Source organism: Arachis hypogaea, chromosome 8 (genome assembly GCF_003086295.3).
Source record: "Arachis hypogaea cultivar Tifrunner chromosome 8, arahy.Tifrunner.gnm2.J5K5, whole genome shotgun sequence".
NCBI classification, from domain to species: domain Eukaryota; kingdom Viridiplantae; phylum Streptophyta; class Magnoliopsida; order Fabales; family Fabaceae; genus Arachis; species Arachis hypogaea.
Genome location: NC_092043.1, coordinates 15343093 through 15370699, shown reverse-complemented (window position 1 = coordinate 15370699; position 27607 = coordinate 15343093). Strand labels below are relative to the sequence as shown.

The window sequence follows — 27607 nt, the reverse complement described above, 5'->3', positions numbered from 1 at the left end:
ATTTAATATCATTGAAATTGATAATTAAAAATCATTAAATAATTTGACTAAATTATCAACTATTTTCAACTATTAACTATTAATTTTACATAAAACCAAACCTAATATCAAATATCATGAATTAGATAACATATAAACAACACTTGAAAGGGAGATCCATTATCTTGATATTAGCATTTGCAAGTTGCAACTAATGCCCCACGACTTGCTTCACTTTTTGCTCAGTTAACCGCCCCTAACAACCATGTTTGAAACTATAAGTTTATGTACCTTTCTGCCATATAAATCTATGTATCTAAGCATGATTGAAATATTAACATTTTTAAATGCCCTTGTTTTTTGCATATTAAAACTTGCGTATGGATCTATCTTCTATAATGATGATATTATCTATATTCTCAAACTTTTTTTTGTTGTTGAGAATTTCTCATAAGTAATTAAATAATATTAAAAAATTTTGATTAAGGATCAGACAAGATAAATTAGTAGAAAATTAGCAAAAGAGTTGAATCTCAAACGAAGTTTCCAACTAATTGATCTAACCAAAAGTACCTATTTTCCCGTAATATTTAACTATGTGCAACTTTGGATATCAAAGCCTTAGCCTCAACACAAGTTGCATTCTAGTAACAAGTAGGGTGTTTGTTAATCGGATCATATCTGAATCCGATTTGAAAATTATATATATAAATCCGATCTGCAAGGCTATCGGATTAGATTGAATTGTGGATTTTGTGTTGGTAACCGCATATCCGCATATCCGCAAAAATAAAAATAAATAAGTAATTATTTTTTTATATTTTATTTTAACTAACAATTATCATATATGTTGGATTATTTTAGTTTATAATTTAAGAAATGTATGTTTAATATTATTTTAAAAGTAAACATATTTAAAAAAATAAAAAAATGAATTTTATTGATATTTTTTAATAAAAATAAATTTTTAAAAATATTTTTATATTTTATAAACATATCCGATATCCAATCAGATCAAAATTTTAATCATACCCGATCCTATTCGCGTTCACTCCTTAGTAACAAGAACCCAAATTAAAAATGCTAGTAGTCTAGTATAGGTTGATTTAATTTAAAGTGTTTAGCATATGTAAATTATTAGGTTATATATATCTAAACTATTTTGCTATATATTGTATACCCTTCTTAGATCTAAAGTATGCCGCTATTTGTGTCTTGAAAATTTATAAAAATACAAAACTCGTATCTAATAATAGTCTATATATGGTGAAAAGAATTTTTCTTATCACAATAATATCAAAAAATGTTACGTGCCCACTTGAAAAAACAGCTTCAAAATAAAGTATATTATGTATTTAACTATTTATATATATAGATATGTATTATTTTACAGATTTTAATATACATGTATTTTGTATTTTAATATATATTTTATATAAATTACAGATTTTTTTTGTATACATACAGTATAATTAGTCTTCAATTCAAATCTTACTAATAGAGCGAATCTTCGTTAAGAAAAAATGGTACTCCATTTATAAATTTTCTGTCAGGTTAGTTGAATTATTTTTGGTACCAAAATTTAAACATCTGTGGATCTATCAAGATAAAGGTTAAGAAAACTGAAATCACTTGAGAAAATAGTAAAATACCCGCGGACTAGAGTTTTAAAAACACGTTATTATTAGAACTCTTAATAATATAAATATTAGTTGGAGGATTATCATGCAAATAACAAATTTACTCTCTCTCTCTCTCACACACACACTAAAGCTTCTCATCACTTGTGATATTATTATAACTAACAAATTCTAAAAAGAATATACTTAAAGTGTGCCAAACTCTTTCATTAATCATTGATCGAAGCATAGTACCGATACTCTTCCATGGTTATGTTTGTTCATTATTGCCGTTGAAATCAAGCAACTGGGTGAATAAAAATAAAAACATCAAATTGATTGATTGAACGAATGAATAAGTACAAAATTAAATTAAGACATGGGAATCTATATCAAATTTTCCTTTTTGGCCCATCCTAAAGTTAGTAGTTTGAAAACATGTACATATAAAAATTTGAAGTTTAATGCCGAAAGTTGTATTGCCTAATAATTAGAGCTAGGTTACTTGTAATAGGGACACGTGCTAGGCTTCTGTTCTTTTTCACTTTTTCTCTTGCACCCAATTATCATATCATCATCATCATCAATTCATCATCATAATATGCTTTATTTATTCGATTATTGACATTCCCTGAAATCAATAGGAGAGAAGAAAGATTGTTTCAACAATGAATTTGCATTGAAATGACAAAATCAATTATAAAAGATATGTTTAATAAATAAAATAAATATAATAATTATCAAAATAAATAATTTAAAAAAAATTTATCGATTTAAATTTTTCAGTCTTATTTTGTTTATAGTGTAAACGAGATGGCATTTTGTGTATTTCGTTTATAGTGTAAATGAGATAAGACACGTCAGCTGTAACGTGTATATTTCGTTTACACTGTAAACAAGATAAGCTCTATGCACGCCTATAAGTAGAAGTCGTTTACAGCGGCTATGGGGCCCCAGTTTGACTTAGTCAACCTCTTTCTCCCATATTTTGACCCTTTCCTACCCTATTTTATACTGATACAGTGATGGCGCGCCATGCGGGGAACGACGAAGACATCAACAGGCTGAACGAGACGTCACATTATGCTGGGGCGGCCGACTTTGAGGTTAGTTGCGTTCTTTTTGTTTAATATAAGTATGTAGCCATTGTTAGGGTAGTTCTGAAGTGACAAGAACGTAGTTAAATGATTTAGTGATAGGTCTCTAGGAGGAACTCTGTTTTTCTTGTGCTAGGTTGTTAGTATTTATAACGTTCTAATTAGGAAAGGTTTTCTGGCGTATGTAATTTAGAGACATGTGTCAGCTAGAAACATGGAAGTATGTTCTTAAGTAGAAGTAACTGTAAGTTAGATAGAAATATTTGCTGTATATGACGTTAAGGTGATTTAATTACTAAAAAAAAAACAAAACGTAAGAATTCAGTAATGTGCATAAATTTATGATCATCTGTTTATAAGGTTGAATTTTTTTATTCTTCAGAGGCCTCGCCTTCTACTGCCCCTGCAGTGAGCCATGCCCTTCCTCCACCCGACGCTATCGTCCCGTATCTGGTTGAGGCCGGATATGGCGACACGGTGCCACTCAGAGACTTCACTTTTAACAATTCCCTAATTTCGACACTCGTGGAGCGATGGCCTCTGGAGACGTACACGTTTCATCTCCCGTGGGGTGAGTCACTATCACCCTGCAGGACATGGCGTACCACCTAGGTCTACGCGCACATGGAAACCCCGTTGCGGGTGCTTCCGTGACATCAGTAGGTGGTACGGCACGGAGACGTGGGCTATGGTGGAGCAGCTATTTGGTGTCAGGCCTCTGGTGGCGGCACAGCAAGCTGCGCAGAGGAAGGAGTCCTTCACGCTAAAGCTCGTGTAGCTGTGGGATCGTGTCCGCCAGATGCCCCCGATAGACCACTCGGAAACCCTCCGATAGTACGCCAGGTGCTATATTATGTTACTTATTGGAGGGCATCTGATGACAAACAAGTACAATAACCTAGTGCACATACATTGGCTACCGCTTCTCTGGGACTTCGGGGAGTGTAGGGCGCTTACCTGTGGCTCGGCTGTGCTGGCCTAGACATACTAGTCACTTTGTTCGGCGGCACAGCGGGGCATTACGGATATCGCCGGTTGCACTCCGCTGTTGATGACCTGGATCTATCAGAAATTTTCTCAGTAGTGTCCACTAGATAGAGGAATCTACCAGTATCCAATGGCTACGAGGTAACAACTGTTTATTTATGTATTTCCATTATATATTGTTGTCACCTCATATGAGATGTTACTTAACGAACTGTATATATCTTCTTGGGACCTGTCAGGTTGGTTGGGTTGTAGCAACAGAGTAGGGATCATCATCAGGCCAGGATCTTGTGTTGGAGAGTTTTGATCGACCTGTTACAGTTTCGCATAGAATAGTTTGACGCGTAGGTCACAAATGGTACCAGGAAAATAGCTCTGGAATTCCTAAAGTAGCTTCGGTACATTGTTGTACGACTCTTCCCAATCCCCGTATATCTGTGCAATTGCCTTATGCTTTGCCATTCCCACCTTTCTGTAAGATGGTTTGAAGTGATAGCTTGCCTGGACCACACCTTGCAATACCGAAATACTCACAGAGGGGTTGACTGAATCAACGGCAATATGATCCTGCAGATCAGACTGCTGTCTAACTAACGATGGTCTTGAGACATGGTGGGTGCTAGATATCTGTGAACTCCACCAACACTCCGAACCTCTATGAACACAACAAAATAGTGTTGTTTCAGCCATATCTCAAACCTACTTAATATATCGTAGAGAAGTACTAAAAAGCACAAGTAAAGTTGAACTTACTATTATCCAAGGTTCTGCCGAAGGGCCACACGGAGGCTCCATTGACACCCATTCTCAACTTGACGGCACTGCACATGGTACTTTAATCGATCTGATTCGATCACCCGGTACTCCGCACTCCTGCGAATGCTATAGTTCTTCACACCCTGAAGCACTGCCTCTCAGCTTCTAAACCTGTGGCCGACTTGAAACTCTACACCGCCGTCTAGGTTGTAATCCTCTTCACCCGTGTCAAAAAATAGAGTCCTCTCATGCATGGCGTCCAGATCTAGACAGTGATAGTGAGTTGGCACTGCCGATAGCGCTGGAATTGAGTGAGGTGGAGGCAGGACATGGCACGCCATAGTTTGGACAGGTGTCTCCGGAACACACTCATTCTCATCCCCACCATAAAACGAGTCGCTCTCCGCACTGTCCACCACGTAATCATCATCCGACTTTTTCTCGCCCTCTTCTGCCTCATCCACTGGAATGGCGACATGAATAGGCAGTGGTGCGAGAGGTCGATCGTTCTGTACATAGGTCGAGTGTACGGAACTCCCACCACCACTGTGTCCCACCTCGGCAGAAAGCTCCATAACCTACTCCACCATGATCCTCCCATAGATGTCAAACATCAGTCGCACATGCTCGTCTCCTTGAAGTCGGAATAGTCAAAACCGGAAAATTCCGTTACCCATGGGTGTCAGCAACCTATACACCACCTTCCGACTCTGTATCACCGAGCTTGCTCAATATCAAACTCTTCAAATCCGACAACATATTCACACGCTGACTGCGAAATAATATCAGATCCTCACACTCAAATGTCACCCCGTTGTCGTCATTTCTCATACGATAATTGGGATAAACAAGCACAGCTATGTATGGACTATTAATGGCCATTGATGCCTTGTTTTCGTGAGAAATACGAGACAGAAAAAAGATAGAAAAAATTTGTAAAAAATACCAAGTGTTACACATCCTTTTATAGTTACTGTCGTTGTCTTCTATATATCTCGTTTACAGTGTAAATGAGATAGACACGTTGCAGTTGACGTGTCTTATTTCGTTTACACTGTAAACGAGATAAGACTGAAAAATATAAATTGGTAAATATCTTTTAAATTATTTATTTTAGTAATTATTATTTTTTTTATTTATTAAAATAAAAAATTCCTTAATTACAACGGTGGAAAGTTTTTTGTTTAAATCTAAATAAATTGAAAAAAATGTTGATTAATCAATATTTTTTTTCCTAATAAGTCTTTGAAAATTTCAGATGATGCGAAGGGATTAAAGAAATTATACGGATAATGCTAAAATTCCAGCAAATATCGATCAATACCCCATTAATAGACCATCATAGATTCAAGAATATCCTTATGCGTAAATTTGGTATACTTTCAAGCATGTGCATATGTATATTAAAAGAAACTGAATAAACAGATAATAAAATAAAAGAAAAAGTATGTGGAACCAAAAGGGGATCAGCTAAAAAATAAACAAAATCACATTTTGCTTAATTAATTTAATTTTATTTAATTTTCAATTTTTGTTATTAATTGCCATGTTCAACAAAATCACTCCTTGACTAATATGTTTCAAAAAACTAAAAACCTCTTCTAGGATCACAGAACACTTCATCAAGCCCGATTCAAAATTCAGCTTCCCTTTGGTCAAACCTGAATTAACTTTCTTTTCTATTTGGTGGCGTAATTCATCGTTACTCTTGATATTACTGACGGCACCGATTAGAACTTCCCATCACGGCGGCTACAGTGCATGGTTTGGTGAGGGTGTCATCAACGGCGCCAACCTCATCAAGTCAAACAATCAAAGATAAGGCTACGAGATCATTACCGGAACAGAGCATCTTCCATGGCCTTTTCACTCACTGAAGGAGGATCGATTACTACATTCACCAATCCAATACCAGGCGATGAACAATTCAATGTGGATGAATTAGACATTCAAGAACAAGTAGGGTGCAAGGTATGTTTTATAAGCTTCTCATTGATTGTTTTAAATTTTGTAACAACGTGGTATTTGAAGAAGCATTCTTATTCATGCTAATTTGAATTTTTTTACTTAAAAAACTATATCGTTTTGGATAATTCTAGCACAGTTAGGTATTGAGCTGAGCAAAAAATTGCTACTAAACACTTACCCATCATGTGTAAATCATTAGAATTACCATCATTAAAGTATGCTTGACTCCCATATTTTGTGATGCAATTTTTTTTGATGGTTTTTATATGACTCATTAAATATATAGTAAGGAATGTTCTTAACTTGACAAATTCCTTTTTCTGGTTTCTTTAATTGAAGTTCGACGAAATTACCGATGTCGTTGTGATTAGAAAGGATGAGCTAGACGATGGACACCAGGTTTGAATGTGCTATCTCGATGTTTCTAGTTCATGCTAATAAGATGTTTCTTAAGCGATATTGGACTTTTCACTACGTTAACTTTGTATTATTGATTAAGAAAGATCATGTGCTCTTTCTTAAAGGTATTTATGCCTTGGCAAGGTTTTTATGAGATGAGAATATGCTTTGATTTCACACTTCACTTACTTCGTAAGGGTAGGATATACCAACTCGGCACATGCCTTCAATATAGTATAACTCTATTAGTGAGTGATTTATGAATCCTCAAATATTATTAGACCATATAATGACATAGGATGAAAAAAGTAGATTGATGATTATACACTTCCCTAATTTTTAAATATCATTTCTAGATTTATCATGATAGTATTTTATTGAAATTATTCCCATGTTATTATATAAAGGTGTTTTGTGATTTGTAAACCTATCAACTCTTTTTTGGTTTTTTTTTTAAATTCAAAAAGCTCATTTATTTGAGATATTATTATAGTATGCTAAGAATTTCTATTAAACACTTACTGTGTAGGGCTAGTTTAATTCGTATCTAATTTTGTGTATTGACATTACAGTTGCCGGATCATAGTGGCGTAGGTGAAGAGGAAATTCCAGTCGTAGGAATAAGTTTTGGTTCGTTGTCTCTCGCACAAAAATTTTATGCAAACTATGCAAAGAAAGTTGGGTTCGTTACTAAAATCAGGAACACAAAATTTGACAAGACGCGGAAGGAATCAAAGATACCGGTTAATTAATCTATTTACTGCATGCGTGAAGGTTATCGAGAGTCTAGGGTGAACGCAGCAACTCGAGCAAATAGAATTACAGCCACGAGATGCAAAGCAAGGATGTATGTTGTGCTGGACAATGAGAATGAATGTTGGGTTGTGTCTAGATTAGAACTGAGGCATTCTCACCCTTGTTCGGCTGAGAAAGCTGTCCACTATCATGAGTACCGGGAGCTGACCCTGCAAGCTAAGTGTGTCATTACGGATAATGACGATGCTGGAATAAGACCCAACAAGACGTATCTAGCACTGGCAAACGAGGTTGGTGGGTCTGCAAACCTGGGTTTTTCAGAAAAGGATGTCAGAAATTACATCACACGCAATCTCTGATGCTCCGATGACAATGAGGACTTCCAGGGGGTGATGAATTATTTTGTTCGAATGAAAGAGATCAATCCCAACTTCTTCTATGCAATAGATGTTGATGATGCTAATAAGTTTAGGAGCGCACTTTGGGTAGATGCAAGGTGCAGGGCTTCGTATGAATATTTCGGAGATGTGGTGTCGTTTGACACCACATACAGAAGAAACAGGTCTGTATATGTATTTGTAAATAGCAAGAGCAGTTATTTCTTAATTTTCTATTGTTGCCTCACAATTTTCTTTGCTCTTTACACAGGCATGGTCTGCCGTTTGCATCCTTTGTAGGTGTAAACCACCATGGGAAGTCTACTCTTGTTGGCTGTGCTTTACTTGGGAGCGAGAAGATCCCTAGTTTTGAGTGGGTGTTCACGCCGTGGGCGAGATGCGTTGGATCTGTACCAAGGAGATTATCACTGACCAGTGCAAGGCGATGACTGGAGCTATTAGGAATGTCCTACCTGACACTGTCCACCGATGGTGTATCTAGCACATAATGAAGAAATCACAATTCAAGATTGGTGGATACGCGAGGTACGGAGAACTGCATGCAGTGATGAATCACATTGTGTGGAATTCTCCTTCGACTGAATCATTCGAGTCTAATTGGGATGGTTTCATCAAACAGTTCAAGTTAGGCCAAAACAGATGGTTAGCAGGTAGGTGATTGTTAAAATAAATCCCTTCTGTTGGTTTCTAGTTGTCTATTTATTCACATCATGTGATTTGTGCCACCTTGATTCCGTTCCTATTATTTTTATAAGAAATGTAACTGATTTTTCCACCTCTAGCAACAGTGGATGTTCCTTTCAGTATATAAAGAGATGTTTTTTCTATCAGTGTGTCTGGATGTTCGTAACCATTTGTTTTTTTTTTTTGGCTGACCTTTACGCGAATCGACAGAAGTGGGTTCCAATATTTTTCAAGAGTGAATTTTGGGCAGGCATGAGGAGTACACAGCGTAGTGAAAGTATGCACGCATTTTATGGTGGATACCTGCATTGCAAGAGTGGGTTGGTTCAGTTCGTCCACGAATACGACAATGTCCTCGGAACCAAGGAGCAAAAGGAGCTGGAAGATGATGCTGCAGACTCGAAAGGTGTCATCCCATGTATAGGGAGCACGGGCATTGAGAGACAGTTTCAGCAGGAATACACCAGTAGTATGTTCAGGATTCTTCAACTGGAGGGAAGAAAAAAAATCGATTGCGTGGTTCGGTCAATTGAACAAAAAGGAGACACAATTTCTATTACAGTGGACGAGCAGAAGGTATTCTGGGGGAAGCCGGTCTACCATACTTTTAGGGTCGACTTTGACCCTTTGAGTTGAAAGGGTCAGTGCGAGTGCAACAAGTTTGAATCCGCTGGTATATTGTGTTGCCACACCCTTGCGGTCTGGTCATACTACAGAGTTGACATAGTACCGAGCTGCTATGTTCTTCCTCGATGGAGTAAGAATGTCATCCGCGAGCACACTTACGTCAAGAGTAGTCATGACGTGGCTCAGAGTGATAAAAGCAACAACTTGTTCAGGCATCTGTGTTCAGAGTTCTATAATGTTGCGCAGGAGTTTGTTGCTTGTGATGAGGAAGCAACCATCTTGCGAGCTGCCCTTTGGGATGCAAAGTCCAAGCTGATTGATTACCGTGCCAGCATGCGTTCCACTACTGCTGTTGCGTCTCAGAATACCGTGCCCACACAGAGCACAGGCAGTGCGATTGTACATGACATTCAGGGACCTTCAAGAGTCAAAACCAAAGGACGGCCTAAGGGTAAGAGACTTGGAGCAGAGTTGGACAAGTCAATTAAGAAATCAATGCAAAAAAGGAATAGGAAATCACACCTGGTATATATTAGAAGCGGCTTATATTTTAAATTTTTATCACGCAATGGTGTTCTTCATTAATGTATGTTGTTCTGTTTGTGTTGTGCATCTTCTAAGATGAGGTTGACCTTCCGTCAGATAATAATCATCATGGGTCTCTTAGTAAAAGATTTGAGGATTTTACTATGTGGAACTCATTGGAAGGTGGCGAATTCATGCACCTGTTGAACTCTTTTAGCATATATAGATAGGTTTCTTGGTGCGAGTTAGGTGTCATTCTACATATACAACTTAATAAACTATTCCCTTTTCTGTTTTGTCACTAATGGTTATCATGTTTTATTGTAATCTTTTCAATGAAACAAAATAGAAGACAATAAAAATCACAATTGATAAATGGTTTAAATCTGCCGTGAAAATGGACCAAGGGAATCTTAAACAAGAAAAAAGAAGCACAAAACGCATTGATATCTCAATGCAGTGCACGCCGTCGCTAATGCGTAACACACGTAACAAAGAAATTATATACAAAATCATCCAATTTAGTTAACAAAAGAAACATCCGAGTCCCTACCAAAAACACCATCCACCTAAAATCCTACCTAATGTAGCCTGATCATGATCGAAGTCCGTGCAATGTGTTAATTACCAGCAACTTCACAATAGACATGACTAAAAGGGTTATATACACCGATCAGAGTTCACTCAATATTATCAATGTGCAATGACTTGCTTAATGAACTAACGACATCACTAACTTGGAAAAACATTGCTTGAGAATCCTGAAATAACTGATATATGAAACCTGCTGACGAGGATCTAACAAAACATGAGCCACTCACCCATCAACGAAATACTAACAAGTTCAAATTCTTTAAACATGACAAAACATAAAACGAATCCAGAACCATCCAATCTACAATGAGAAGAAAAATCTGAGTCCCTACCAAAGACACCATCCACCTAAAATCGCACCTACTGTGGCCTGATCACGACCGAAGGCCGTGCAATGCGTTAATTTCCAGCAACTTCAGAATTCCAGCATTAGATAAAAAATGATAAAAAAAAATAAAGAACACCATGAGAGTCAATGGACCATAGTTGTCAAAACCGAACCAGTGATCGAACCGGTCAGGTTACTGGGTCACTGGGTTACTAGTTCAACCGGTGAGTCACTGGTTGAACCATTTAACCCGGTCCTATATAAATAAAAAATAACTAAAAATTTAAAATATATATTTTCACTAACATTTTAAGAATATTAAACTATTTTAAAATAATATGGAACATGAATAATAAGTATTTTGTTATTTTTATTCTATCATAAATATTTTTATTTTGTTTTTGTATTAAAATAACTATTATTTTTAAATTTCAATAATTTATTAATTAGTTTATATCTATTATACTATTATATATTACAAGTATTTATTAAAAAAATAATATTAATATATATTATATAATTATGAAAAGAAAGAATAAGTGAATTTATAATTATTGTTAAATAAAAATATAATTAAAAAGATTAAATTTATAACTAAAATTAAAAAAATAAATAAAATAAAATAAAATTATTTGATAAAAGATATTTATATATATATTATATTTGTGTATAAATGTATAAGAAGCGTAACAGCCTAGCAGCTGTGAGAGTGTTTTAGTTCTATGAGGTCAGGGGTTCGAACCCTCCCTCCAACATTTTGAATAAATTTGTATTTTCCATTGATTCGGCTGGACCCGTTTTGACCGGTTTTCAACGATTTATGGCGGGTCTGACCGGTTTGTACCGATTCTCTTCCTTCCACGGTCTAACTATCGGACCAGATCGGTATAGGATCCGGTTCACTGGTTTTTCGGTTGAACTGGCCGGTTTGATCCGGTTTTTACAACAGTGCAATGGACTTGGAAAAACATTGCCTGTGAATCCTGAAATAACTAATATATGAAACTTGCTTACTAGTTTCTAACTAAACATGAACAACTCACTCATCAACGAAGTACTAACAATTTCAAATGCTTTAAACATGACAAAACATAAAACAAATCCAGAACCATCCAATTTATAAAGTAAAAGAAACATCCTAATTCCTAGCTCAAGCACCATCCACCCAGAGGTTTACGATTCATTGTCACCAGCAACTTAAGAAAATCACCACCATGAAATGATAAACCTGCGGCGAAACAGGAATTATCAGGTTCACAAGAAACTAATTTAAGACGGAAAATGCCATATTAAGCTACATAACTCTACCACAAGCAAAACATAGATGTAGTAACATAGGTGTCTATAGTGAAGTTTTCCTACCTAATAAAAATTTCTACTTCCGTTGTCTTCCCCCCTTTCTCGGCTTTCTTGTGGGTAACCCCGCACGCTGCAGCATGCTCTTCGTGCTCGGTGCTGTGAAAGGTGATTTCACAGCCTTAGACTTTTTTCTAGGCTGGTTTCGGCGCACATGATTGCTTTCCAATGCCTGCAGCACCTTGCCAATTTCTGAATTATGAGGACCCATCACTATGTCTAGAATGATCTCCTTCCTAAACTCCTGTACAATGTCCTGCATGACAATTACGTGTTGAAGGATAATTTTATAGACGAGAAAGAAATTGACCACAAATGGTTTCAACCTAATTTTATGACAAATTCACCTGGTCCCAATGCTGCAACGATTTATCCAAACCCCAAAACTGCATGAATTTGATTACGAATACACCACAATCACAGCTACATGTACAAACACAGAATATTACTTCCAACCATGATATCATTATCAAGTGAAGTGCTATTAAGAATATTGTTAAGTGTATATTTAACTGACCTGTTATCTTGTTGTGGGACGCTAGCATAGAAACGGGTAGGCCGTTCTCCGTGTGCTCATATGCAGGCATGGAGACTTTCGCCATGTCTTCAATGAGTCTCGCCTGGAGATCAGCAACACGTTAGAAATCATACAGTTTCAATTACCAAGTCTAACGTCGAACTAATTTGTTGTTGTATACATACCGCATAAGCATGTAATTTTACTCTTTCATTGTTAGGCACTCCTGTATTCATACTATCCAGCACCCACAGCCTTTTTTGAGCAATCTCAAAGGCATACAGCCACCAATGACAATCGATACAGACTGGGGCAAACCACTACGATAGAAACAGAAATATATATTTTCATGATCAAGTTAGTCACCAAATAGATATAGATGCAAAATTTCTAAAACATTTAACGTGTTGCAATACATCTATTGAAACGAAAGCCAATGACATCTCAATTAAGCACACGCAAATTCAAGTGACTGAGACACGAAAACCAAAAACTATATTCAGAACCATCTATTTGACAATTAAGGGGAACATCCTATTGCCTATCACAAGGAGCATCCAAGTAATAAACACGAGGTTGTAAGTACTTAAACAAAAGCATCAACCTTCAAGCGTTAAATAATACAAGAACCATACAGTTTTTTTCATGTAGCGAATTAATTTACCCATTTTTGCATGGAAGCTGCTATCTTGTCAAAAAATATCGAATCATCACCAAAGTGAGGACCCAGCCCCACATAACTAACGGTGGGATCCTCCCTGAAGGAAGCCAAGTTTCTCTTCTGCAACACGGTTTCCTGTTAAAAAAGTACTATTTAGTTCCCGATCTCAAATCATTATCGATTAGAATCCACAAATTCGTGCATACCAAAATTCCGAAAGGTATACAGTAAAAGTCATCCTTAAACCGCAGTGATTCGGAGTCATTGAATGTTGAACACATCCACTGAACGATCTGCATAAAAAAGTTTAAATTGCGTTAGCGTCATCTATTTTATCCACTATCTATATTAAGAAACATATTCATTATGTCAATGAGTTAGTATGTTATACTTACGTTGCTGGTGACCCAGTGCCGGGGCAGCAGTGAGCAGATGTCCTATCGGAGCAAAGATAGATGCTGCCTTCCTTCATAGGACGCCAAAACCCGCTTTGCTCCAACGATCCATTGGCCGCCCATCGTCGGACTCGCTCCTCATCATCCTCGTCGATCTTTCGCCCTTTTAGAAGTGGATGCACCTTTATAGGAGTACATTGGGTATACTGTTGTTCCGTCCCAGCATTGCCCAGTGAGATTTGCTTTCCTGGTGGGCTAGGAGTCATGCAAGACGGATTGGCTGGCATCACGGCCTGTAGTGGACTCGTATTCTGTAGTTGCTCAAAGTATTACCATATTCGTTCACTATCGGGGTCTCGGTTCGACAGGAAATTGGGATTACTGCAAGTAACTCAACCGATGTTAGAGAAATGGCAGCTATATACAGATACAATCCTTAACTCACTAACAAGCAAAATAGACCAGAAAATGAGTTAGTTTTGGTTAGGAGACTTGCCCGTCGAACTCCCATTCTTCATGTTGCACTAGCGCAACGGAGAGTGTTCCTGCATCGGGAAGGACAGAGACTGGTGTTTCATGGGTTCCCTTGTCCTGATTAAGGTTGCCTTCTGTTGGTTCGTCACTTGGTTTTTTTTTTGTCAACTCCTTGTTTATAGAGTCAGCACATCCGCTTGGCAAGAGGCTCATTCTCCTCATCATCATCAGTGCCACTTGGGAGATCCTTTTCCTCAGATTTTTTTGGGGGGCACCTACGTGGTCGGTCCTTTTTAGCCTCTCCCCTTTTTTGCGCAGCTCCCCTGTTAGGCTGTTTTACGTACAACAAATAAGTTGTGTAAAGAAACATCCAAGTACATTTAAATGACACTAGTACACGTAATCAAATCTAGTCAATGAATTAAGCCGTAGATAATAGTAATCGTATAATCACTCTCGTGCTAGTTTCTGATTGTTTGGCGCGCCGTGAACTTCTCGCTGTTGGAGGTGGAGATTATGTACGTCCCCTTGGTCGTCTTTCATTTGAAACCTGCTTACTCTCTCCACCGACTGACCTCCGCTGTATGTGGCAAGAGCATGAACCAAATTAACAATGGTGAACTAAGCTAGTTAACATGCTAAAGCAGTAAACGTGCTTACCCTTGGCAGCACCGATTGCTTTTGCCGACGCTTCTATGGTTCCTTTTTCCCCGGTTTCCTCCTGGCAGCTTGTGGTGACCGGCCCTTTATGTCGTCACCTCCCCATGTCTAGTCAAAAGGCGCTCCTGAATTAAGCAACGAAGATAATCAATGATTTTTGAGAAACCCCCAAATCCCCCGTGTATATGTCATAAAAACTAATGATTTAGTTGTGAAATTGAAAAATGGAATTCATTAATGTTTGTCTATTGAGCTCCGACTTCCTAATGTCATAAATTAACCGATTATGAGATAGAAACGAGTACCTCAGATATAATATACTGCGCCTTCTTTTCAAGACTCTCCGAGGTTCACGCTTTGAGTCATGGCTCATGCTCAAGACAATTGTCAAGCACACCGTACTGCAGATGCTGAAAATAGAGTATCTACACAGAGGATGGGACAAATTTAAGTTATCCATGAAACACTCAGATGAAATTATACACGGAACCATCTAAAATTAGTGAACAAAGATTCAAGTAATTCAGCAACATATCAGTCTATCACATACAAATAGCAGTACTAGAGCCTGAGCTCTCCAAGCTAATCTATAGGAAATTAATTTTATACAATTTATGATATTCATAAAAAGAAAGGCAAATAGAATTTATTAATGGTCATTGTGTCCTACCATTATGACGAATATGCAGCCTTCACACGTTTTTTTCCTTTCAGCTTATACTTCTCGACTGCCGTGTCGAACCACTTCAGAATCTCCAACGGCCAATTGAATCTCCGTGGATCAGAAACATCTAACACGGGGTAGATGTGCAACGGAGAAAGTACCTGTTGAGTGGTGGGGCACAGGAACATCTTCATCACCACCAGTATGAAATATCTCCTAAACTTCATCCTATCTGACTCAGTCGTCATTGGACAACTGTAGACTAAATCCCGGAGCTCGGTTGTGCTGCGTCTATGGAACCCATTTTTGATGGCGACGTGGGATGAATTACTCTCATCCAGTGCTGGAAATGGATCCCCTACAACATGTTTATGTGTTATTCCATGATAATATGTATGCATAAATATACATGTTTACAGCAGCACGCCTACGTAGGACTAGGTAAACAAGATAGCATAAGGTACCTCGTGACGGAATGCTGAAAACCTTTCTGATTAACTCGGCATTCAGGCGAATGTTGCCAATGTCGAGTATGAAAGTTCTCGGCTTAACTTGGTATGACTCAGCTAGGTGAACCATCATGGCTTGCTTTACCGACCAATTTGGTACAAGCCTCAGAAATCTAAAACCAATAAGATCAATCTCGGCAAGCTTCTCAACGGAATTGTTTTTTGAGAGTGTGCTCATCATGTCATGTATGTAGCTAGGCGAGCAACGGACTCTAACAATTTCTGCTAATTGTTACACTAGATGTTAGTCAAACATAAGATAATACCCGAATGGTAAAAAGTGAATGTGTAAAATCATTTTACCTTTTTTTCCATCTCTCTTGGATTTTACTTCAAATTAATCCTGTTGAGGTCCACAAGAAACAGCTCCTCAAAACTGCATATAGGAATACAGCAACAATTTCAACAACCAATTTACAGTCATTTCATATAATAAATGATTTTCATAAATATACAGAGATGGAGATAGAGAAACTCTTTTTCCATCCCCTTCATAATTGAAACATGATGTAACATAACACCGCCATCTTATAACAAATTAGAAGAAAACATGATAAAAAAAACCATACTTTCAAGCACTTGTGAAAAATCTGAAACATAGAAACAACACCCTATTTATAATAAAATTGATCTCATTTCAATAATTATCTCTAATGTAAAATCATAATTAAGTTCATTTTTTTCTGTTTCGACAGCCAACCCCACATTTAATTTCAAACTAAATTTGTGCCCATAAATTATTTAACTTGGCTTTAATTAATCTGGACAAGTGTAATTATGGAGGCATGTGTTAAGAGGAACTACAAATGCAAACATCAATTATAAGCTTGAGCTATCCTGAGTCTCCTATAGGACACGTTCCCTATTATGTGCTTTCTAGACACGTAAGACATCAAACAAAGTATTTGATAAAGTTAAAACAACTTATTAATAAAAAAATCTGGGGTATATAATAATCTGATAAGTTGATAATATAAAACTCCTAAAACTATTATAACCCAGAATTAAAAAACAAAAAGGATTTCTTTTTTTCATTATATTCGATTCGAGGTAACCATTAACCAATGAATGCACCACAACTAAATGCTCTGAAATAACTGACAAAGTCCAACCCTGTTTCCTCACATCTACCCCAAATATAAAACATAAAACAATTAAAAAAAACAAGAGTAAACAACAACAACATTCAAGTTAGAGACCAACATTGCCACCTCTCACACTCCCCAGACCAAATTAAAATGATATCCGGTCTGTTCTTTCAGTAATTTGCTCCTCACAATAGATAGCTCAACCCCCACCAATTAAGTTCCTTCAGCCTCTGGGAAGCAAACTGTTCTTTTCAGAAAAAAGAGGAAAGGAAGGTTCTGATTGAACAAGAACAGCACCTGAGAGCCTTTACACTTGTTAGTACCTTCAAGTTTCAATTTTCTTACAGAAACGTCCCCTAATTTAGCAATTTCAAATAACATCTCATATGAACACCATTCTTTTTTTATAAACCATATAGCAGAACAGAAACATCTAGCCTCTAATAACTACGATTACAACATCCATCCCAGATAAAATTATCATACAAACTCTACCAATAAGCAACATCCGAGCAAAACATCAACAACATCACATATCTAATTAGAATCTATCCAAATTCAATTAGCAATCAATACACATACTTGCTTGTTTATTGATTTTGCAACACTACAAAAACATGCAACACATGCAGCTGCAATATTTTGCCAAGGACCAGTGATGCCCCAATATTTTGTTAACTGATTTGTTCAAAGATGGAAAAGAACATCCATCGATTAAGACCTCACATAAACTACTACAACAAAACACTGTCTAATTCCCTTTTCAAGACATGCATATGAAGTCAAAGGAAACATCTACCATACTTACCAATCAGTGAGCTAAACCGGGGAATTCCAGAATGGAGAAGTCTAGGTTAACATCAACGGACGACCCAGGTGCACCAGGAAGTTTAGGCGACGCCGGAAAAACCCACATGCAACGGCAGTGTGGCATCGCTCTTGTTGTGATAATGGAGCCGCGATGGTTGGAGAGGCTCGGCACGGCATCAAAGCGGCTGGTGAAGTGAGGGAAGAAGGTTGCGTGCAGGTAGCTTCGGTGGAGTCTCGATGGCCACAGCCACTGTGAGCGGCGTCGCGATGTCCGGAAAAGAGATGTAGGAGGATCGCGCGATAGTTTTGGTGGCGTGGCGGGGTTATGGAAGCTTTTTGAATTCTCTATGGTAAAACGGTGAAAAGGAGGTAGGTTTTTGGTTAGGGTGAATATGGTTTACCCTCACATTTTTTGGTTGTTGCTGGATGTGGTTTGGGCTTTTGTTACCCTGCCCATGCACATTTGGCTGGTTTTTGGCTGATGTGGTTTTGGTTCCCTAGCTTTACTCATAATAAAAAGGATTTTGTATAAACATCCATTTTACTTCTTTCCCTTGTTGATAGCTTTTATAGCATTGAAATACAATATTCATTCCTTATCATAATTCTTTGGTCATCCACCGAGTTAACTCCCTTCTTCCTCCTATCATCATCATTTAAGCTAGATTTTGCATAGGATTGAAAGCGAGTGAAGTCATCTTTTAAACCTATTTAAATTCGATTAGTTAATAATTTGATAAACTAAACTTATAAATTAATGAATAGCCTTAAACTTTGATTTAAGATCATGTATTAAATGAGATAAATTTAAATTTATATAAAGCTCATTTATTAATTCAATCATATATATAAAATTTTATTTGGAGTTAAGTACAATTTTTGTTTTTTTGGTTTAGACTGAACATTAAAATTATTTTAAAGATTGTTTGTGTTCAAATTCATCCATAACATTCAATTTAATTTTAAAATTATCTTTTTTACCTAAATCTTAAAATTCTTAAACAAATTATTCTTAAAAAATTATAAAATAAAAAATAGAGAAAGAGCGAGAGAAGCTTTCATTGGTAAAAGAGAGAGAAGCACGGGAGAAGAAGAGAATGAGAAAAATGAGAGAAAGGCATTGCCCCGCACCGCTGGCATTCCCACTCCCTTTGTTGTGTTCATCACCGAGTGAGGACGTTGTGATCAAAGTCATGCTTCTGGAAAATGAAGAGAGAAAGTGCGAGGACGGTGGTGGGGTGTGGAAGAAGTGTTGCGCTATTTCTCTCCGATCTCGTCATGTTGTTTTACTCACTATAAGAAAAACTCTAAGTACCATTGGATTTAGCGTCGCAGAGTATGGCGGATTTATCGTCGGTAACAACGTCAAATTCGTAAGGTTAAGTAATTACCAGCAGATTTTAGTTTCTGATGGTAAATCCACCATTAATATTTAAAAGAAAAAAAATAAATTCCTACGTCCTTTACCGTCAGATTTTTTTGATATTAAATCTGGCGGTAATAGAACGTAAATTCAAATCACGAACCCTCTTCCTCCTCATTTCAGATTCGCCCACTCTCTCACTCACCACCACCGCCGAGGCAACCACTGTCACAGCTTCCTCTCCTCGCTGTCAACCCATCGCCGACACCTCCCTTCTTCTCCTTCTTCCCCTCTTCTCCTTTCTCCTCACGCCATTAAACCACCGTCGCCTCCCCTCCCCCATCATCGTGCCGCCACTGCCCACCAGCCTTCGGCGACCACCCTTTCGTTCCTCTAGCTCCAGCAACATCATAATGCCGTTGCATCTTCACCACTTCTCAGTCCTCTCCCAGTTATGCATTCTATGTTTCTTTAAACTTTTTTTCTTTTTTCTTCAAATTATGTTTTAGTTAGGTTGTTTTATTATTCTAATTTTAGTTAGTTAATTTAGATAGAGTTAATTTTTTTTATTTTAGTGAATTTTAGGTGGTTAAGATAGGTTAGTTTTAGAAATATTAGTTTGTGTTATCTTGCTGAAAGTGTTAGAAATTAACTGAATTAATGGATAATACTGCTGATTTTGTGTTGAATATGCTGAATTTGTGTGAATAGATGTTAAAAGGCTATTTGTTTTGTTGAACAATTGCTGAAATTTGGTTTAATTTGTTACTGTGTTACTTAAAACTTTACTTAGCTAAATCTTATAATTTGTTGTTGTAAATCATTTGTTCTTTTGCCAAGTATGTTGAATTTATCATTGAATTAAAAATTTAAGATGGGTGTATAGTTTTTGTGATGAGGATAATGATGCTTTGATAAGCATGTGCTTATGCCTTTGGCTGATCATGCAATAGGATTTTAGTAGTTTGTCTTTCACAGCTGTTTGCTAATATTTTTGTAATTTATACAGCAGAATTTTTGCCAAGTAAATTAATTTTAGGTGGTTAAGATAAGTGAGTTTTAGGATTATTAGTTTGTGTTATATTGCTGAAAGTAAGGGTGTTCATAGATTGGATCTGATCTGCATATCCGTAGTATTGATCCGAATTCGATACAAAAATTGTGGATATTGATCCGATCAGTAATGCTATCGGATCTGATTCAATCTGATCCACACACTAATAGGATTGGATTGTGGATTTCATGTAGGTATCTGCATATCTGCGGATCTACAAAAATAAATAAATAAATAAGTAAATATTCTTTTTAGTTTTATTTCAACTAATAATTATCATATATGTTGTATTACTTTATTTTTATTATTTAAGAAAAGTGTGTTTAATAATATTTTAAGAATAAACATGTTTAAAAGAGTAGAAAAATAGTATTTTATTGATATTTTTTAATAAAAATAAATTTTTTAAATATTTATATGTTTTACAAATATATCCGAGATCCGATGCGATCCGATCTACAAATGTGCGGATCGGATCAGATCCAAAGCTTAAAAATCGCGGGTATTCAATCCGATTCGATGATTTTAGTGCGAATCGGATCGAGATTTTGACCATATCCAATCCGATCCAATACGATCCGATCCACATTCACCCTAGCTGGAAGTGTTGAAAATTGAATGAATTGATGGATAATGCTGCTGATTTTGTGTTGAATATGCTGAATTTGTGTTAAATTTGTTTGAATAGCATTGACTTAATGTTGAACTTATTGTTGAATAGCATTGATTTATTTTACTGAATTTCTGTTAATTGGTATGCTATTTTTAGACATGACAATGGGTAGAGGTCTGCCGGATCAGGCTGCTGGTTGTGGTCGTACCGTGGTCAAGGTAGAGGGAGGAATTCTTCCAGTACTCTCGGGACTTCTGGATCATCTCCCTCTACTCCGACCACGCCGGTGACATCACAGGTTGCGGATTTAGTGGACCAGCCGTTCATCATGGTCCCTAACCCCAACTATGTGCCCTTCATCTACGGTAACGACACCGCCTCCTACCGCTCAGCAGCTCGCTGCCACGACGATGCCACCTCCAGTGACGGAAGCTGCGGTTTTAGACTCCTCTCACGGAAGTGAGGCCAGTGATGCCTCTCCACTACCTCCCATCATACGGTTGACCATTTGGTTTGATGGCAACATAGGGTAAGTATCACTTTGAGTCTTATATATTTCTTGATTATTGTTATTGTTGAAAGTTCAACTCCTGGTTATTGATTCTTGTTTAGTAAATTTAAGTTTGATTGCCTGAAAGTATTTCCTATTTTCTGATTATGGAATTGTTGAAAGTTCAATTCCTGGTTATTGATTTTTGTTTAGTGGATTTTGGTTTCATTGCCTGAATGTGTTTTTTATTTCGTTGATTGTGGAATTGCTAAAAGTTTAGTTCCTAGTTATTGATTCTTATTTAGTAGATTTAGGTTTTGTTGCATGAATGTGTTTTCTATTTCGTTGATTCTGGAATTGCTGAAGGTTTAGTTCCTATTTATTGATTCTTGTTTAGTGGATTTAGGTTTCATTGCCTGAATGTGTTTCCTATTTCATTGATTGTGGCGCATTCCAGTTATGGATAAAACTCTATTGAAATTTCTATAAAAATCTCTATATATTATGGTTTGTCTGTGGATTGTTGATAGGTTCGCGTCGAACAACAACACATATACTTAGGAGATGACCAACATTATCAAGATAATGTACAACCACCCCTGGCCTAGGAACAAGAAGATTCCCGCTGAGACCAGACAGTGATGGTTTGAGAATGGACAGTAATTAATTTTTTTAAGTTTCAAACCTTTTTGGCTAGTTTATATTCTATGTTTTGAGTAACTAATTTTAAAGTTTCTCTTGTGCAGCTGCACTTTATATGGGACGCTGAGCACAATCTTACCATCAAGAAGATATTCGACCATAGAATGGATCGGCGACTCTAGCAGATCCTGGATGATGTTTTTCAGGTGCGGGACCACCTGACGAGCTGGCTTCAATCAAAAATAAAGAAAGCTCTGTTAGTTCATTGGGAGACCGATGAGGGATTCAGGCATCAGCATCTCACCAACAGAGTTAACAGGGCATTGGCCAGGTTGTCCAAATATACTGACAGCTCAGCGATCTTCATGAAGACTAAGGTCAGGCTAATATGTAGTATTTTTAATTTTGTTAATAACTTAATTATATTCTTTTACATATCATTATTAGGCATCATAATCATATTGTTTCAATGAAATATGTGTAGTCAAAGTAGTTGGATCGCGAGGCGACATTGACGGAGACGTTTAAGTACACCCACACGCTGAAGGAAAATAAAGAGAGATTTGTTGATAAGTGATATCAGGACTATTATGTGAGTAAACATACATCTGATTATTGACTGGTACAAAATTATTAGAGATTAACCGTATAGTTGTCTTACTAATCACAATAACATGTGTTACATAGGAGTCCTACACGCAGAGACTAGATGCTGCGACTCAGCAATCTCAGCAAATTAGGGAGAATACCGCCGATGGCTTTGCTGCTTCAGTCGTCAATCCCAATACGGTTTGGCGTGAGACTGCCTCAGCGCCGTACAAGAATTGCGTATACGGCCTAGGGTCATTCTTCGCCAGCAGCCTCAGCACCTCCATGTTGAGGTCTTCGTCAGGCTCTGCCACCAGTCGTGCTGTCGAGCCCGAGAAATGTGTGAATTTGAAACTGCAAGTGTAGAAGCTCCAACGCAGCCTTTACCAGCAGGCGCAGTAACTGAACGATTATCAGGAGAGGTATCAGGGGATCCTCACACGTGTGACGAATATAGATGACCTCGGGCTGGAGTGGAGAGAGCAGCTAGAGCGGCTTCAGCGGATGGAGGCTTAGATGGAGGTGTAACAGTCTCAGATACGCGATGCTGGCATCATCCCTGCTGGTGGCAGTGGTCCTGCACAGACATCACCACCTTCTACACCGCCTCCTCAAGTCCATGGGACCGACGACGACGACGACGAGGAGGACTACCTAGATCTGTATTTATTAGTCTTTCATTTTATTATTTGATTGTATTTATTTAATAGACTTGACTTTTAATTTATTTGAATATTGTATTATTTATTTTAAATAATAGATTTTCTTAGAATTGATAATTAATTGTACCAAAAATAAATTTAAATAAAAAAATTAAAATTGACCATTTATTTCATATTTTTTAAAAATTGATATTTATTGTCGAATTTATCGAAGGAATAATTCAACTGTAATAGTGTGGGAAGCAATATATTTTGGCGCCAACAACACTGTAGAAAAAATCTGCCAATAACAAATGGTTCTTATTCTGTTGTATTGATTTGTTAATTTGCTTAATTAATTTGTTAATTTTTCAGTTTAATATTAGATATAATTTTTCAATTTGTATGTTCTTGCTGTGAGGGAAAAAAGCTTTTTGTAAGGATGAAGAACAAAAGAATGTGATAAAGAGAAAGAATAACAAAAATAAGGATATTTTTTTTGAAAAGACGATTTTGTAACAAAATTTAATGTTAAGAATATTTTTAAACAAAAAAAACTATTAGAGATGTTTTTTTATTTTTAACTAAAATTATAAGAGCTAAAATCATATTTAACCCTTTATTATATGTTCAATATCAGGTTTCACTAGCAGACTATTGTTTTTCTGTATGTATTTCTAAATGGGCTTTAGCCCATTCGTTTTTCAAGAATTTTTTTTGGTATAAGATATTTGAGAAATGATTAGAAAAGGGATAAAACTTAACTTATATTTAGCATATAAGGCATGATTAGTATTCACAAAACAGGTTAAAAGAAAAGGCTTTGGAGGTCAAGTAACACTGTACACCCAAACTAAGTTACAATGGTATTTAAAAAAAATTGAGAAAATTACTATTCAAAATTGTCTTCTTTGTCAAAAATCTATAAAAATACTTCACATATGAGATGACCATCATCTTTGATGGCTTTTCCACACCATTCCAGAAACACTAATTACGCAACAACTTATTAATCAATGCAATTAAAGTTAGAAAACCCTTTTGTTAAATGATATTCACATAATCACATGCCACAATAGGAAGAATAGGCATCAGAACTGTGATTTTTCCTATAAAATATACTCCTCGTTCCTGTCATAAACTATTCTCATTGAACAGAAAACATTCACCTAGTCTTGCAAATCCCAGTTTTTGTCTCGTATTCACTATTTGTATTTTCTATGTATTAGTATAACTTTAAAAATTAACCATGTTAAGTATATATTAATATCAATTATTAAAATTAATTATAAATATAAAATATATATTTAAATATAAAATATATATTAAAAAATATATAATAATTAATCTCAGTATAAAAATAATATTTTTATACAAAAATAATGAAATCAAATATTTTGTTTAAACAAAAAAATTTAACGTTTTAGGTATATAAACGTACGCACCACACACAAAAAAATATATTTATATTTTTTAAACAAATTATAAAATTCGAATTAATTTATAAGTTTGTGGTGAACCGAGCTTGAATACTGGACCCAAATCGGCTTAGCTTGAGCCTAGTAACTTTAATTTGGACTTCAGATGATGTACACAAAACAGAACTGAGTTTCACGCACAGTAAGCTTTTTCTAAAATGAATTGTTGAGGCCAATTCTTTGGCCATATACTCATATTTGAAAGAGTGAATATTTTATCCGGTTTTTTATAATTATTTTAAAAAAATTATGAGATTTTTTATTAAAAAATATTTAATTTAACCTCTATTTTTTTTAAAATTAATTAGTCTTTGTACTAAAAAAATAATATTAATTTTTTTACATATAAATTAATTAGTCTCATAAAAATAAAATTTAAAGATCAAGGGCGGAGCTACATACATAAAAAAGAGGCGATGATTCTCTTTAATTTTAATTTTTTACATGTAAATTATATATAAATTTCAGTTTAATTTTCCTTAAATTTTTATTTTAGTTTTATTTTATTATGTAAATATTTTTTATTCCCTCTAATATTTTATCTAACTCTGTCCCTATTAAAGACTAAATTAAATACTTTTTTTGTTAAAAATTTTATTGTTTCAAAATAATTTTCAGAAACTCTTTAAGATTTTTTCTCGTTCTAAAACGAAAAGATTCTCGTGAATTTTTATTTTTTATTTTTTGAAAGAAGAAAATTGACATCAGCATAGGGTAATGGCAGTCAAATTCAGGGGGAAAAGAGAGAATGAAAAGAATGGTAGGATAAGACCCTGATGTTATATATAATTATCATTATATATTGCTAGAATATGATATAATATCCTTAGAATTATTTAAGTATTACTTTAAGTCACTAAATATTCTATTATTGTTCTAACAAGCTAAGAATTGGTAGCTATAGTTTTGTAAGATGTAATGTTTCACGTTTCATTGTTTTGTTCAGGAACGGCAATACTGCATGCACATCACATGCATGCCACGCCCTTTCACAGAAAAGACAACTTTGAAGTTTGTAACCAACAATAATAATTTCACTTTTACTTTTCATAATAATTATATATTTGCATTATATGAGTAGTAATGAAACATTTCTTAATAATAATAATCTCTAATGTTGTTTTAATTAGTTAATTTTATTTTGAATCTTATGAAATATCACATAAATATTTATAAAATTATATATTATAAAAATTAATTTGATATTTAATATGAGATATTTTATTAATACTAGTATCATTTTAAAAATTATATTTAATACAAATTTTAATTTTAAATAAATTTAATTACTATAAAAATTAAAAATAATACTAAAAAAATATCTCATTAATTTTTTTTTAATTTTAATCTTGATTTTATATTTTATCTATTTATGCAAATGTCGACTTCTAATTTCTATAATGTTCATATTTTGAGCTCTTTAGTGATCTATGATTTATTTAACGATTATTATTTTTTTTTTAAAGAACATCCAAAAAAGTGTTTGCCTAATACTAAAATTTTACTACTATTTTATTATAAAATTATACTACCATCTTTTTTATTTTGCCTAATAGATAAAATTATATGACCCCGTCTAACTTTGTTCTTCTTTAATACCTAACCCAACTTTGTTCTCTCTTGTCTCATTGGAATTCCCAACTTTTTTAATTGGTTAATTTTTTAAAAAATTAGTTTTTTTATATTTTTTTAAAATTAAATAATTTCATTCATAAAACGAACAGAATATATAAGTGATTTTTTTTCTTACATATTGGTATAATTTTGGTGTAATATTTAATCATTGGATTTTATGGTGTTTTTCGAAATTGTGGGAACAGTACAATACGTCCCCCTTGTATTGACAATACGCCCCCTTGTATTGTATATACAAGGGGGCGTATTGTCAATACAAGGGGGACGTATTGTACTGTTCCCACAATTTCGAAAAACACCATAAAATCTAATGATTAAGTATTACACCCAAATTTTTTCAATATATAAAAAAATTAACCTATATAAGTGTTTATATATAGAAAACATAAAAAAGAAAGATTTTTAACGTTTTATTATAGAGATAATATCATATATTTTTTTAAATATAATTTTTGTATCTTACTATCATATATCTTAAGAATATATATTAAGATAATCATAAAAAATATTTTGTTAAAAATTATTTAAAAATAAACTATTAAACTGTTAACATGTACCTTTAAAATATAATATAGCTAATTTCTTTTCTTTTAAAAAAGCTTAAAGATTGGGAACTCAATGATTATGGTTTGGATTATTTGGAGATAGGATTATAAGTTTGTAATCTGTCATTCATAGAACTAAAAAAGGTACTCCAACTTTACTCTGTTTATTTATATTTTTTTTTTTCTATTAAAAGTGACTTATTGTTATGCTTTAACATTTTACTTGGTAGCATAGTGTGAATTCACGTAACCATCGTATAATGCACAGATATTTATAGGAATATAGAATATACGCACACAAATTTAAAATTTTTAGAAAATACGAAAATATAATATATATAAAATATAAAATATTTTTTAAATAGATTGTAATAATATTTTAATATTTTATTAATATTAAAATATAAATTAATTTTTTAATTTTTTAATAGTTTTTTTAACTATATAAAATATATAAAATATTTTTTATTTTAATAATTAATAATATATATTATTTTTAAATTCATTTTAAAAATATATCTTAAAAATAAGATTAAACAGACTGATACATAATGGTATTTAAGTGTGTCTAAACGTGTTCGAAAATTTTTTTATTTTTATTAAAATACGGTTAAATATAGAAGACACGCATATCGAACAAATATTGTATCTAAAATGTGTCCGACACGCGAACATACAACAACTCAAAAAAATATCCATACTTCATA

General features: G+C 34.9%; 1 protein-coding gene across 1 annotated transcript; it reads left to right on the top strand.

Annotated features, from left to right (window-relative positions):
- Positions 1-6295: 6295 nt before the first annotated feature.
- On the top strand, positions 6296-10002 carry LOC112705046 (protein FAR1-RELATED SEQUENCE 9-like). The gene is made up of 10 exons (XM_025755904.1): positions 6296-6409; positions 6746-6805; positions 7378-7435; positions 7580-7851; positions 7948-8123; positions 8210-8348; positions 8441-8609; positions 8894-9219; positions 9283-9795; positions 9892-10002. The coding sequence occupies exons 1-10, from the start codon at positions 6296-6298 to the stop codon at positions 10000-10002; spliced, it is 1938 nt and encodes a 645-aa protein (XP_025611689.1).
- The last annotated feature ends 17605 nt before the right edge of the window (positions 10003-27607 follow it).

Excerpts from the sequence above, each read along its gene's own strand:
- LOC112705046 (XM_025755904.1), top strand. The coding sequence starts at position 6,296 with ATGGCCTTTTCACTCACTGAAGGAGGATCGATTACTACATTCACCAAT. Across the intron at positions 6,410-6,745 it reads AAGAACAAGTAGGGTGCAAG|TTCGACGAAATTACCGATGT; the intron begins GTATGTTTTATA and ends CTTTAATTGAAG. Across the intron at positions 7,852-7,947 it reads ATCTAGCACTGGCAAACGAG|GGGGTGATGAATTATTTTGT; the intron begins GTTGGTGGGTCT and ends GAGGACTTCCAG.